Source organism: Spinacia oleracea, chromosome 6, assembly GCF_020520425.1.
Source record: "Spinacia oleracea cultivar Varoflay chromosome 6, BTI_SOV_V1, whole genome shotgun sequence".
NCBI lineage: Eukaryota > Viridiplantae > Streptophyta > Magnoliopsida > Caryophyllales > Amaranthaceae > Spinacia > Spinacia oleracea.
The window spans coordinates 118,335,791-118,350,468 of record NC_079492.1 but is presented as its reverse complement, the minus strand read 5'-3'; the positions used below and the strand labels follow the sequence as shown (position 1 = coordinate 118,350,468).

At 35.8% G+C, this 14,678-nt stretch overlaps 2 protein-coding genes across 2 annotated transcripts; one reads left to right on the top strand and one right to left on the bottom strand.

Annotated features, from left to right (window-relative positions):
* The first annotated feature begins 314 nt into the window (after window positions 1-314).
* LOC110790809 (uncharacterized) lies at window positions 315-9,242 on the top strand. Its single transcript, XM_021995574.2, has 10 exons — window positions 315-556; window positions 1,597-1,816; window positions 1,900-2,054; window positions 2,155-2,300; window positions 2,934-2,996; window positions 3,087-3,179; window positions 5,020-5,181; window positions 6,126-6,217; window positions 8,272-8,423; window positions 8,571-9,242. Exons 1-10 carry the CDS (start codon window positions 469-471, stop codon window positions 8,885-8,887), a joined length of 1,488 nt encoding a protein of 495 aa, XP_021851266.2. The 5' UTR covers window positions 315-468; the 3' UTR covers window positions 8,888-9,242.
* Window positions 9,243-9,947: 705 nt separating this feature from the next.
* On the bottom strand, window positions 9,948-13,070 carry LOC110790808 (pentatricopeptide repeat-containing protein At1g32415, mitochondrial). Its single transcript, XM_021995573.2, has one exon. The coding sequence runs from the start codon at window positions 12,901-12,903 to the stop codon at window positions 10,717-10,719; it is 2,187 nt and encodes a 728-aa protein (XP_021851265.1). The 5' UTR covers window positions 12,904-13,070; the 3' UTR covers window positions 9,948-10,716.
* Between the last annotated feature and the right edge of the window lie 1,608 nt (window positions 13,071-14,678).

Below are 14,678 nucleotides of genomic sequence, written 5' to 3'. Positions count from 1 at the left end.
ATATTGTAATTCTGCATCAACCGTTCAACACTATTAACCGATGATCATGGCTAATATAATTCATTTACACTGACCCTAATCCTTTATCCAACGAGCTATCCTGTCAAATATGGCAATAACCGGGTCCAGACATAAATTCAATGGATCAGCTAGACTTAGACCCAACCCAATTATACCCGTTAACCCAATTGACACCCGACTGGCCAAATGTATATGCCTCAATCAGCGTAGCGTAGACGGTAGAAAATTAGACAATTAGACATGAGGGTACAGAAACACGGTTGTCCCACATATAAAAAAACTCCAAAACAAAGACTAATAGAAAAACCCAGAAATTTTTCGATTCAATTGTTCATTCAACCGCGCTTTCCTTCTTCCTCTTTTCTCATAATTTCATTCGCCATTAACACAAAAAGAGGAGAGAGAAAGTGGAGATGCGTGGAAAGCAAGAGTGAAAAGGCGATAAGAATGGGGCTTTCCTCAAAAGTTCATCTTTTCTTCTTAATACTTTTGTTCTCAACATTCTACTGCTCTTGCTTAGACTCTTCAATCCGAAGTAAGTTATCCAGTTTTCCCTTAATTGATTTTTTTTTTCACTGCAAATTTGAAATGAGTACTGTAGGGTTTTGTTGGGTTCCCTTTTGATTTCTGGGTCACTCGTATTTTTGTTGATTAGGTGTTTAATTGTGAAGAACACGCTACAAGTTGTCGTTGGTTCAGTTCAATTTTGCTTGAAATGTTGCAACTTCTGTGCCTTTTAGCATTTAGCAAAAGGGTAACTTTTATTTTTGATGGGAAGAAAAGGGTAGTTGTCTAATTTGGGATTTGGGTTGGTGGGTTTTATCTTAATCTTCTATTAATTGTTTGAGTTGAGCAGAACGATTTGTTTCATAGTATAAAAAGAATAACAATACCTTTTGATTTCTATTAAACTGGAAGTTGGTAATTTGTACTTCTTATGTCCTAATTAATGACTACATTAGACTTTGGTGGTGATGAAGTCTTGATAACTGTCAAATTAATCCACAGAAGTCGTAAAAATACTAGACTGATCTTAAGAAAATATATTGGTATTATTATGTTTTAATAGATATTATGACATGCTAGACGGCGAAGCAGGAATAATTATTCATTGTGAAATTGAAACTGATTTTCAGTTTGATATCAAGCTAATTAACTTTTGATGGAAGGCAAAGAAATCGTGTCCTTACTTATCACTTGACTACTTGAGAATCAAACTATTCAAGATTAGGCCTAGTCTGTCATTAGAAAACTTGACATATGTTATAATCTGATAGGTGTTATCGTGTTTCCATATTCTTTATATGTCATTCTGAAGTTGATTGTGCATTTGTTCTGCCATCTATATTGTACTTTTAGATATCTCTTGTGATTAGTTTCGTGTACTTGCTACTGTCATTCACTTTGCCATGAACAGCTGGAGCCTTGATGTCATGCGAGTCCATTGACTCTGCTTGAAAAGTTCACTATTGCTCCTTGCTGATTATTTTTTTAATCTATGTGTTTATTTTTCTTGACTGTTATCAGTATACATTTATGGAAGTTTAATTACGCCTGGTTCTCATTGTATTGCAGCTATCAGTTTGGAAAATCCACACCTCTCAATCAAACCTGTCACCTTGCAGGGATATACGCCCAAAGACAATAAAGAAGTATTGTCGTGTGAGCGTGTTCATATTGTTCCTTGCTCAAGACTTAAACTTGAGAGCTATGCCAGCTCAATTCGTCTTACAGTGGCACCTTCTGTAGTCATTCCTGAGAAGTTACACAACAGAATCCAGATATGTCTACACAAGTAAGTGGATAAGAGTTATTTATTTGTCTTCAATACACTGTCTATGCTAGTTTTCGCTCATGTTCTATAATCTGCCTTTACAGGAATGCTTCAACTGGAATGTGTCAGTGCGAAAAGGACGCATGGAAACCCGTCCACAAGGGGATATGGGGCTCTATGATTTCTCCCTATGAAGACAAATATATTGATGTGAGGTTTCTTGATGTATCGGGTTCAGTCACAATCTCAGCTGAAGAAGGTTGGTGACTTCTTTTTATCCCTAACATGTTTCTTACTTCCTTTGTGTTTTTTCTTTCCTCTCTTTCTGGATATTAATTATTTTCTGGATTTGCGTGCAGAATTTCAACGCTGGCGTCTCATCAGTCTTGCATTTGGAATCTTTCTATTACTTGCTGCACCAGTTGTTAGCAGTTGGGTGCCTTTTTACTATAGCAGTACAATGGCAATCGGGATACTACTTGTTGTCATAATCATTCTTTTTCAGGTACTCAGACTTTGAGCTCCGTCTTTTAGTTTTTCTTTTTGTTCCTTCTCCCCCGAGGCTCCTCCCCATTGGATTGCAACCATGGTTTTTAATACCTGATAACAATAATTCTGTTTTTGTGTACTTGTTTCTCTATCTGGTGGGATTATTGTTGCTCTAGTATCATTTTGATTAGAAGCTCTTTGCTTTTGCATTATAAGTTTATAACAAGCACTCCCATATATGAAGAAATTCATGTCAGACAGCTCATCTTTAACTGTTGTTTTACCTAATCGTGTATCTTGTCAGTTGTCACTGATTTTATTCCTGTGAATCCTGTCAGAAAAGTGTTTATAAATATATCTGAACTTGTTTTAATTATAAATTATGCTGTTGTTTTAAAGATAAATTGACCGACTATATTTTTTTACGGAGTAAGTTTTTACTCTTTACGAACAAGGTTTTTGTAAGCATGGAACCAAGAATTAAGCTGTATGGAGCTGCTCAATTTATTATTTGTTCTAAGCTATCATTGTCAAGTTCTGACACTTGATAGAGTCATTGACCTATTCCATAGTTCAAGGCTCTGTATTTCCATTCACTAACCATCATAGCTATTTGTCTTCATCTTACATCTATATGTTTGGTGTGCAGGGGATGAAATTATTACCAACTGGCCGCAAAAATTTCTTCTATCTGACTATCTATGGATCACTGGTTAGTGTTTGTATCCATTCTTCTCTCTTTGTGTCAAAAGCTAACCTGTAGATTACACTTATACCTTTTCTGCTTTCTACCTTGAACCAGCTCGGAGCAGGATCATTTCTTTTGCATCAGTTTTCGATGCTTGTAAATTCCATTCTTGTGAATTTTGGCCTGGGTGAGGAGATGCACAACCCGGTAAGTTCATTTTCCACCAGTTTCCATTACCTCCCCCCCCCCCCACCCCCCCCACCCCCCACCAAAAAAACAAATTTGGCAATAATAATAATAATAATATGTGCTGTGTTATGTAATGTTTCATTGATGAAAAACTACCTTAGAATTAGCTTTTGTGCATTTTTATTATCGAGCTTAGATGACCTCTTTCTTTATGCGTTGGTTCACTAAATTGTAGCTATTTCCTTGACATCACTTTTTGCTAACAAAATTATGTACTTCATATTTAGCAACTTCAGTTCTAAGAGAAACTTGATAGGTATTATTTAGGATATTGGCTATATCATCTAGTTTTATGACTAGAAGTAGCTGTAATGTGCTAACGTTTGCTTGGAAAAGTAGAAATCTTGTAATGGTTCCACAGGGACCAGAGTTTTAGTTTAAAGATAATCAGGTTGTACTTTTTGCTTTTATGCATCATTTTCTGAATAAATAACTGTGTCAACACACAGATAAAGATAACCTGACTTTGGTTTTTTGGGGCGTACTTTCTAAGACAAAATTACTACTCCGTATAGAAATTGGGTGGGGCGGCCTGGTGTTGGTGGTGGGTTTGGGGGGGGGGGGGGGAGTTGAGATTACTTATAAAATTTCTTTTTCATACCAACAAATAAAACATTGAACTGGTAGCAAGTTTATAAAGAATTTGACATTGGCTAGCACAAAAATTGGTCTTTATCATGGTTGTCAATGTTTATCTTACTGGTGGTATATGAGTAGTTGGACAATTATACTTGGTTTATTTTATGGATTTAATAGTGCTTTGGCTATAATATTTGTTGGTATTAAACCAATTTAAGGGTATAATATTGAAAGCATTGACTATGCTGCAAAACTAAATGGTTTTTAGTTAATGGTTAATGCTGAGGAATTAGTGGAAACACCACAATGAATGATGTTGTGTTGAAGAATTAGTGGGAAACAACAAAACATTAAATCTCATTTTTCATTTCCATCCGTTTTTCTGAGCTTTACTCACTTTTATTTTATTCTCTTTATGGCAACCTTTTTATTCATTTTTTGTCATTGTACTCTACCTTGTGAACCCTAGTATTTAATAATTCCCTCACTTTCTACCTCTTTCATCCTAAAAGTAAACGTATCCACATGTGTGTCCCCCTTTTGATTTCCTCTAGGATTCTATTTCTATAGTAAGTAGTAACATAGTAGAACTCAGAAAACGGAGGGAGTGACAAGTATTAGAGTAATTAGACGAAGGAGAGAGTATTAATATATTAGTTTCAGATTTGATTGTTGCCACAACAGCATCCTAGTTTTGAAGTATAATACTTGCACTAGTTAAAAAAAATACTGTAATTATGGTAGAGTTGAAGAATGATTGATTAGATAGTTTAAGTTGGTAATTAATAGACCATGTGTGGAGAAACATTTAACCGCAATAAGCTATTAAGTTCGACACTATATTTGCCAAATGGAAAAAATGTTAAAGGCAGTGCTATAAACACACTGGAGGTGTCAGATGAGCATATGCGGAATTGTGCACTCTCAAACTTAGAGAGAAGTTTTATGGGGGTTGAGAATATTTGGAAATTTGGTTTGGTAACTGCTTCCTCTTTAACTTGTTGATCTCACTTTCTGCTCATATCCAGGATTTTAACTGCTATGAAGTGCTGATAAATGATAATATATCCTTCCAAAACATTTTATGTCCTGCTTGTCATACCTCTGATGGTTACTTTCGATTTTGAGAGTGTTATAGCCTTATAGGTTTGTAGATACTTCAGTTTTGAGTTCATGTTGCTTGAGTCAGATGATTGTTGTCTAAATTCTTTTGTTGCAGGTTTCCATTTTTCTACTAGTTGGTGTTGTTCTCGCGGGAGCTGCTTTGGGTTACTGGATTGTACGAAGATATGTTATATCAGATGATGGGAGTGTTGATGTCGGAGTTGCTCAATTTGTCAAATGGGCAATGAGAATAATTGCGAGTACATTTATTCTTCAGGTAACCTATATTTTTGTTACATTGATTTCAATTATATGATATAATAAAAAAAGGTATTGTTTTTATATAAGGGACATGACTTGGGAATTATTTTTGACGCCCACACAGGGACATGTATATAATCTTACAGGACAAGGGGATAGGAACTCCTTGCATTGGAAGTGTTAGACTTGTCAGTGTGCCTAGCTTATAAATAAGTTGCTGTCGTAGTCATGATTGTTATAACAGTAGCGAAGCTGCAGAAGCAGCATCTCATGTGTGTTTCGTGGTGTGTGGTCATAGGGCCCATTGCAGCATGATTTGACGTGCTGGAAAATTTCCTGTTCGTATAATGCATTAAGAGTCGTTTTAAGCTATACTTAAAATTTATCTTGTTAATTGTGATTATTGAATATAAGAGATTCTAGACATTATTAGTAACAAATAAGACGAGCCTTGAAGTTTTTGCTTATATGCATTGCCTTCAATAACGTGTTAGAACAGCTCATATGGTAACATAACAATCTATAATCTATTATCTATACCATATGACGAAGTGTGAAATGTGTGATTATGAAACACTTGTAATAGGATGATTTTTTGTGGAATGATAAATTGAAAATTCTATATGGAATAACCTGCATGTAAGGCATGATCTTTATTTAGTTCCATGATGCATTGATGCCTAGTCTTTGTCTCCAGAATTGTCTAGGAAACCTCTTTAACTCATTCTGTGACACCTTGAATTGACAAAGGATGTATCATTTCCATGCTAGTGTGGCATGTATATAAATAGACAAAAAGTTGATGTATGAAAAGTCATATGACGTGCATAGAGCGTGTGAAAGAGCTGTCCATCTTTCAACTTGTAAATGATAACACCTGTACTGATACGGTATACTTCAAGTTCAAGCATATGTTCCAAGTTGAGATTGTTCTTAATAACAGTGTTGTTTTAAATGCAGGGCACTCCTGATACTTTGTTCGCATGGGCAACAGTTGTTTTGTGTTGGTTGTTGTGCTCATTAGTCTCTTCCATGCAATGGTCCAATTCAGGGTATGTTTTACATAATACAATCAATCTGCTTTAAATTTTTGCCCCTATTAGAGAAGCATTCTTTGGGAGTGTCTTAAGTACCTAAATTACCTTTGGGAAACATGCCTGTTTTGTCTTAGAAATAGAATGCTGACAGAATTTTTGTGCATGTTGGTGCCTTTGTGGAAGGCATAAATCTACATAGGTTAGGGGGAATTGATTAAATGGTACTATATGTCTATATCAAGGATATATTGTGCACCGGTGCAGAAAAGTGGTTTCTAAGCACTACGGCAAGATTTATGCACTGAACAAATTCTTCAAAGGTTACTTCATTGCTGTTCAAATATCAAGTTTTATTGCTTTTAGAATAGCCAAATAACACTAGATGACTTATATAGTTATATGAACCTCAAAATAGTGGTATTAGAGCTTTGCTAAATTGGATTCTTTGTAACTCAATGCACTTCTAAGATCTGGTCCTCATTACATATTAGGGAGATATCTAGCATGTTTGGCAGTGAATAGTTTTGTTTATTAGGAAATACAAGTTCACATGCTTTGCTAATATATAATACTTCCTCTGTTTTGTTTACTTGCACCATTTTCCTTTTTTGGAAGTTACATATTACTTGCACCATTTCCTTTTATGTTACGCATTCACATGCCTTTTGGTGTGTTCACACACTAAATACCCATTTTACTCATACATATTTTATATTTACCATTAACACCTAACCTTTTTTACCTAATTTGTTTGTTGGCATTCTTGATATTTACTTCATTTCTTAATGTTTGTGCCCTAACCCAAATGGTGCAAGTAAAAAAAAAACGGAGGAAGTACTCCATAATTAATTTGGAAGTCAGAATTCTGTCATAATTTTTTGATTGGAGTAACGAAGTTGATTATTTTTGTTTTAGAAGGGGGAGGAGAATTATGTTGAATGTGTTTCTATGGAGCCTGGTTTTCGAGCATGAAGCTGGAATTACCGGTGTTGCAACAATCAAAATTAACATTCACCATATAGTAAGAATTTTGTCAATGGCTGGTCTTGTGAGTTATGATAGAGAGTGATAGCTTTACCTTAAACTGGTGTCGACCTGTAGGACTTGGACAGAAGAACTGACTAGAAACATTTGGTCAGACTAGTATTAGTTTCAGACAAAAAAATTATAAGGTAAAGTAAAAGACGTAGGAAGGTTTCTTTGCAACAGATGATAATACGGTAATACCTGGTAAAGAAGGTTAAGTTTTCACGTACTTTGCCCAACTTTCAATTCGTTATCAGATAGTCTGATCCAAGAGTTTTGTGGATGGAAGAATATAAGTGATCTTTGGGATAAAAGTAATAACTCTGGATCTTTAATTAATGAAAAACTAAACTCAACCCTGAATTCAATTACCTGAATCCCAAACTATAACAAGAAAGCTCACGCTTAACTCGTAAACTTGTCAATAAACGTCTACCTTCAACATTCAACCCTAATTGCCAAAAAAAGTTAAAAAATAAAAATACAACCCTAGTCCTAACTCTATATTTATAGTTAATGTTACCTTGTTTTGTACCCCAACAAAACCTCTAAAGAATTAATTAATGAACTAAACTAGCCCAATAATTAACTCTAACAAAGTGGACCCATTTAATCGCCCAAAATGATAAAACCACTTTAATATACTGGTAGAAAGAATCAGCCACATGTAAAACCCTCACTTTAGGAGTAACATAAAAACCGTGCAACTCCTAGAAACCATTAAAAGGATAAGATAACATAGCACCAACCACTATGTTGTAGCGAAGTAGGACTTGGTTCACATCAATATTGATGGCACCGTTGATTGAAGTTTGTAGAAGTATCCCTTGGAATGACACATTGACTCCTATTGCCATTTTTTCTTCTTTTTAGGGGTGGGGTGGTGGAGTTTCTGAGGTGGTAGGTTTTACTTCATATTGAGGGATATAGGGAGTAATATTACTCAGCAGTTTGACTAATTGGATGACTTGTGTATTTTGTTTGTTAAATCCTCATATCATAATGCATGTCCTTGTGTCATTGAAAACCCAATGGATTTACAGGTACAGTAATTTTCGTTGGAGAAAGGCTAGGAAGTTGGCTCCTGGGCACAATCGTGCTGAGTTTCTTAGGAGGTCTTCGAAAAACAGTCCTCAAGGGAAGGTGTCGAGGTCTCCAAATACTGCACCTAACCGGAGCAACTCTTCCGTTAGAGGTAAAGAATTCTCATGATCCCATCTTTTTGCTCGAGACTACCAAAAGTAAAATGAATTTTTATTTGGTTCAAATGATAATTAACATGACAGCTTAACAAATTACAGCCTTTTACTCTTCTGATGCTTTGGACCTTCTGTTGGCACAGGTTTGACATCACCTTCCTCTAATAGGAGGATGAGTGCTCAGAAGAATTACTATTCAAGCTTCCATAAGATGCGTAAACAAAAGATGTCCAAGAAAGAGTGGGAAGAGTTTACACGGGAATCAACCCAGCAAGCTATGATCGAATTGACCTCTAGTCCAGAATTTAGTGAATGGATGATTAAGAATGCGGATCGAATACAAATTCGTGGTGATGATAGTTCAGATGATAACTCAGATGAGACAGTTGGTAGTGGTTCAGATTCTACAGACGAGACTGTTGTGGATAATGTCCCTCGGAATGGTTTATTCAGTTGGTAGTAAGATGACTAGCTAGGGCTGTACAGACTAGAAAGTTTTGAATACATTAGTCAGAATGATATTGAGTTAGGGGTCAAACTTGAGATGGGGTTGGCATGCAATCTTGTTGTTGAGTACAATTTGTAGGTGCATAGGTTATGATTTTAGGAGTAGAGATGTCATGAATTACATTTCAAGTTTTGTCAAATTTTAGGTGAATCACTTGTAAGATGTTTCTTCTTCTGTTCTTTTGTAGATACAATCATTCAACTTGCACAAATGAGAGTATCATGAGACTCTTGCACGTTGTGTATCTTTGATGTAATCTGGCTCGGTAATATTTGATTAACAAAATTTACAGTCTAATTTTTGTCCATTGTTTACAGAGTACTTCGTATATGTTAACCTTCACAATTATAACTCTCATTCTGTCATATCATATTTCTCAATGCTTTATGATTGGCGGACAAAGATTGGATATACTTGTATACGAAGTAGTTGTATTAGATTGTTAGGCACTCATTTCATGGAATCATATGCAAACGGAGGAAATAAGTGTTACGGAGTATCAAACAAAATGTGCATGAAAGTCGCCATGTTTTGTCAGAAGTGCTTTCAGCATCAATATGCAAGTGAGATTACAAACATTCAGTTCCACCTTCATTTTTTTTTAAACAGCAATGATACAATCCTGCGTATTCAACTAAATTAACATGTCTGGTTCTGAATATTTGATTGCCGTAGCAGCCTACCTTCATAGTTCATACCAGCCAGCTGCTAGTGATCACCAGTACTGTCAAATGATAATAAGCTGCCTTCATATGTTCAACTACAGCAAACTGTTTTTAAGCACATAATTTGTTGCTAAATAATAATATACATGACAGTGCTCAACTTTAAGCTGGTCATTCAGAAATGAAATCCAATCTTTTCACCTATGAGATCGAATAAATAAAAGACCCATCACCATGACAAACAAATAGGGATACATTATTATTTTCAGTAACATCAACAAATAGGGATACATTATTATTTTCAGTAACGTCCAAAAAAAAGGAAAGACAGATGCAGAATGGCTGGCTTCAATCAAACAGAAACAGCAAAACACACATAAATTATTCATCATACAAAATTATTCTCATTTATCAGTTTCAAATGAGTCTCAAAGATCGATATGTACATCTAATTACATGTAAAAAATAATTAAGGCTTTCTTTACATCCAAAACTAATAGTACTACGCAGGACAACAGACTTCAAACTTTCATCTTCTGTTGGTGATTTAGTAATTGAATGTATCTGTACAGTAAGATGTTGAAGTGTCAAACCTTGGCCCCTCGTAATTTTAAGTCAAGATCCGCTACTGTTCTCACCAAGTCACCCCTACCCTCCACCCTTTTATTCCACACACTGTAAATGACTAGAAATTACAAGTGGACAAAATTGGTTCTTAAAGAGGCGCATGAAGAAAATTGCAACCAGGCACACCAAATCCATGAAACTTTTTCTTCACCATAAAATGCACCTACAACTGCACCTCCAATTTCAAGTAAACTATTTTCAGGAGATAAAGAACATCCTTTGATTCAGGTTTTAGAGCTGCGATTTTTTGTTTCGTGAACCTCAAACAAACTGTTTATCTTGCCCCTTTGTCTTCAACTATATGCAGATGATTTGATTGCGGATTCACCAGTGGAAAATCAGAAAAATTGTTAGCAGTTTAAGTCATATCTACATCCCCGATGCTGGACTGGTTTGCTTACAGGAAGCGTGTCCTGTCTCCTGCAGACAAAATGCTTTCAGCCTGTTATATATATGTGACGTGTCATCTATTATCCGGATGACAATTCTTCACCTTGAGATTGTGCTCTTATCTCCTGAAAGGAACACATGAGTTCTTTTTCCACTCGATATCCAACTAAGTCCAGGAGCCTTTCTCACCCCCTTCGATCTCATCTCCTTCCTCAACATTCTCTCTTCACCATACTGACCGGCTGCTGCAAGCATATTGCAGTGAACAACATGAGCTGCTGCATTTAAAGGATCTAGCTCAAGGAGTCTCTCGAAGATACGTCCAGCAATATCGGTATTTCCTTCACCGAGTCTACATACACCTAACAAAGCACCCCAAACAGAAACACCTTGCTCAGGAGGTAAACTCAACACGAACTGTTCAGCTTCCCCAACTTTTCCAGCACGTCCTAGGAGGTTGATCATGCATATATGGTGTTCCAAATCTGGAACAACCCCATAATTCTCATTCATGGCTCTGTATATAAGCCAACCCTCTTTCACCAACCCCGCGTGGCTGCATGCAGATAATATACCTAAAAACGTAACACAATTTGGTTTTATCAGTAATTTTGGCATACCGTTGAAAAGTGATAAAGCTTCATCTGCTAGCCCATGAGACGAGAAACCCATAATCATGGAATTCCAAGAAACCAAATCTTTGCAATCCATGTTTGAGAAAATTTGATACGAGTCACCTATTTGACCACATTTTCCATACATTGAGATTAGTGAATTCTCAAGAATCAAGTCCAGATTCAATTGTGTTTTAATCAATAAGCAATGCAATTGCCTGCCTTGTTCAAGGTGAGAAGCTGCACCAGCTGCTCCAAGAAGAACAGAATACGTAGACTGTAGAGGTATTACACCTTGCATCCACATTTCCGAGAATAAACACATAGCTTCTAGAAACAACTCATTTTGCACGTACCCTGATATCATCACTGTCCACACAATGTTATCCTTATCAGTCATGTTGTTGAACAGTTCATACGCCTTAGCTACTTCTCCAACGTCAAAATACCCACTGATCATGGAAGTCACTGAAATTTTATCATAAAAAGGCATATTGTTAAAGACATACTCAGCCTTGTCCAATTTTTCAATCTGAATATAACCATTGATCAAAGCATTACAAGATTGTGTCTTCCAGTTATTTTTGTTCTTCTCAAATATAGAGTAAGCATACTCCATTAAGCCATATCTAGAATACATATAAACCAGACTGTTCAAAAGTCGTCCACTTTGATCAAGACATTCGAAATTGTTAGTGATTATAAAAGCATGTAGTTGCATACCAAGCCGAGGAAAACCCATCCCGGCACAGGCATAAGCTAGTGAAATACAGGTCTCTTCATTCATTTTCACACCAGCCCTCCTCATTTCAAGAGCTAACAATATAGCTTCTTCATAGTAAGAATTCCATGAAAATCCACCAACCATGGCAGTCCAAGAAACAACATTTTTTCCGGGCATTCTACGAAACAAACCATAAGCAGTCCATACTTCCCCAGCTTTACAATACCCAGATATCAAGGTAGTCCATGTAATTACATTCACATCCTTACCCCCCATTTGATCAAACAACTCCATGGCTTCCTCCATCGTACCATTCTCTGCATACCCACCAATCATTGCATTCCAAGAAACCGAATCCCTAACCGGCATTATCTCAAAAATCAATCTTCCTCCCTCCAAATCCCCATTCTTTACCAACCCAACAACCATTGAATTCCAAGTAACAACATTCTTCTCTGGCATTGCCTCGAAAAGCGCCTTTCCTTCCTCAACCATCCCATATTTCATCAATCCGCAGAGCAAACAAGTCCATGACACCACATTCTTCACTGGCATCGCCTCAAAAAACTTACACGCCTCACTGAGCTTACCACTCTGCACATACCCAGAAAGCATAGCATTACAAGTAACAACATTTCTTTCTGGCATGATGTCAAACAAAGTCCGTGCCTCATCAACACGGCCCCTCTTAGAGAATCTAGTAAGCACAGACGTCCATGTAATAACAGGAGACTGATTTTCTCTATGCCGCATTTCGTCGAGCAGTTGGCGTGCATACTGCAAGTTCCCATAAGCCAAACAATCCAAGAGCTGAGATTCATTTGATCGTTGAAATGTGGAAAATACCAGTTGGGAATCAGATAGGGTAGTAGAGAACGTACGATTAATTAGTTTAGTTGGAGTTCTGGAGAGAGAAAAGGCCAAGTTTCTGGCACAATAAAGCCTCATGTTCAACCTCACTTTTTTTCATGGGAATTTATAAGTTTATAACTACACTCCGAAAGGAATATGGCCATATGGGTTAGGATATACCGTCAAATGTCAATCAGTACTTAACTTTTAAAATAATGTACTAACTAACTTTTATTACTTTAATTACAAATATGATCCGACATCCATATACAAATATACGGAGTACATATTATATTAAGATTTTAACCTATAACTTTTCACTTGAATATAAAGAAATTACTATCTACTCTGTGAAATTTTATTGTTTATTACACCAATCTATAACACATAGCATAATTTTTTGCAAAGGAGAACAAAATTTGATGAGTAACATATACACACCACTAGGAGTAATTGTTTTTCATTACATTTATAATCCATTACCAATTATACTACTCCCTCCGTTTCTAAATAAGTGTCCACTTTAGATATTTACGCAGGATTTAATAAAACTGAATTGTGTGTAAGAAGTAATGATTGGAAATGTTTTGTTTGGGAAAAGGAAAAAGTAGATAATAGTTTAATGTTAAAAGTACAAATAAAAAGAATGTAGGGATTGAAAAGTGGAAAAGTGTAGAATGTATAAGAAAAAGTAGAAATGATTTATAGAAAAGTGGGAAAGGTGTGTGGAAAAGTGGGAAAAGTGTATAGAAAAGTGGGAAAGGTGTATGTCCAAAAATGAAAACTGGACATTTATAAGGGAACGCTATTTATGGGAACTGGACACTTATTTAGGAACGGAGGGAGTACTTTTTATTACTCTTCAAAGGAAAAGGTTACATGTACACTTAGAGTACAAGAGCCTTTTGTACACCACCTATAATATATTGATAACACATCAATCCCACTAAAAAAGGGGAGGGAAAACAGAAATGAAAAACTCATTTTGAGCGGGATACAATTTCACATATGGCGCCAATTAGTGAGAATTGGGCGGGATACAATTTGCCATATTGCGCCAAGTTTGCCAACCCGCCAAACGAAATTATTGTAGGTCCTTCATCTCCCTTCTTCTCTTTCCTTTTTCTGTCATTGTTGTTCATAAAAGAAATCTGCCATTGTTGTTCTAAAAAAAAATTTTTTGCCATTGTTGGTCCATATTCATTCCTGCTAAGAATAAATATTGAAATTTAATTAATTTCATAGCTGGAGATTCTTGCTAGATATAACCTATTATCAACTGCAATTCGAGTTTCCCTTAATATCTTTCGAATTGGGCTATGAGATAGACAGAATTTTTATTACATAAACCTCCCTTTGTGATGCATATAAGGTGTTTGATAAAATACTCAGTTGAAATAATAAATTTAATCTACCTTTTCTAAATTAGTTTCAGTTGCAAAAGCTAGCTATATTGATGGTTGGAAGAAGGTATAGAAGAAAACTAGCTATGTGGATGTTTTGTGCTTGAATGGAAGCAAAAGCTGGACCCTTTACTGAAGGTTGATGAAGACGACAATGGCTTTTCAGAAGTGACAATGGCCGTATATTGCAATATGCAATCTGATTATGCATTGTTTATTATGATTCCGTAAATACTAAAAAGAAACCATAAAAAGTATAGAAACATAAAACAACAATTGCACAAAGAAAAAAAAACCACATATAAAGGATCGAACTCAGGTCTAGGCAGTATAAAGATGACCATATAAACTTCGTTGTAACCAGTTTGGCAAGGGGTATCAACACATCCATTTGTGCTAGAAAATATATAATATATTTGAGATTTTGAGAATAAGATTTTATAAGCAGCGAATGTTTAGATTTCATTA

Coding starts and splice junctions, on each gene's coding strand:
- LOC110790809 (XM_021995574.2), top strand. CDS start 469: ATGGGGCTTTCCTCAAAAGTTCATCTTTTCTTCTTAATACTTTTGTTC. Junction 3,180..5,019: donor GTGAGGAGATGCACAACCCG/GTAAGTTCATTT, acceptor CTTTTGTTGCAG/GTTTCCATTTTTCTACTAGT. Junction 6,218..8,271: donor ATGCAATGGTCCAATTCAGG/GTATGTTTTACA, acceptor ATGGATTTACAG/GTACAGTAATTTTCGTTGGA.
- LOC110790808 (XM_021995573.2), bottom strand. CDS start 12,903: ATGAGGCTTTATTGTGCCAGAAACTTGGCCTTTTCTCTCTCCAGAACT.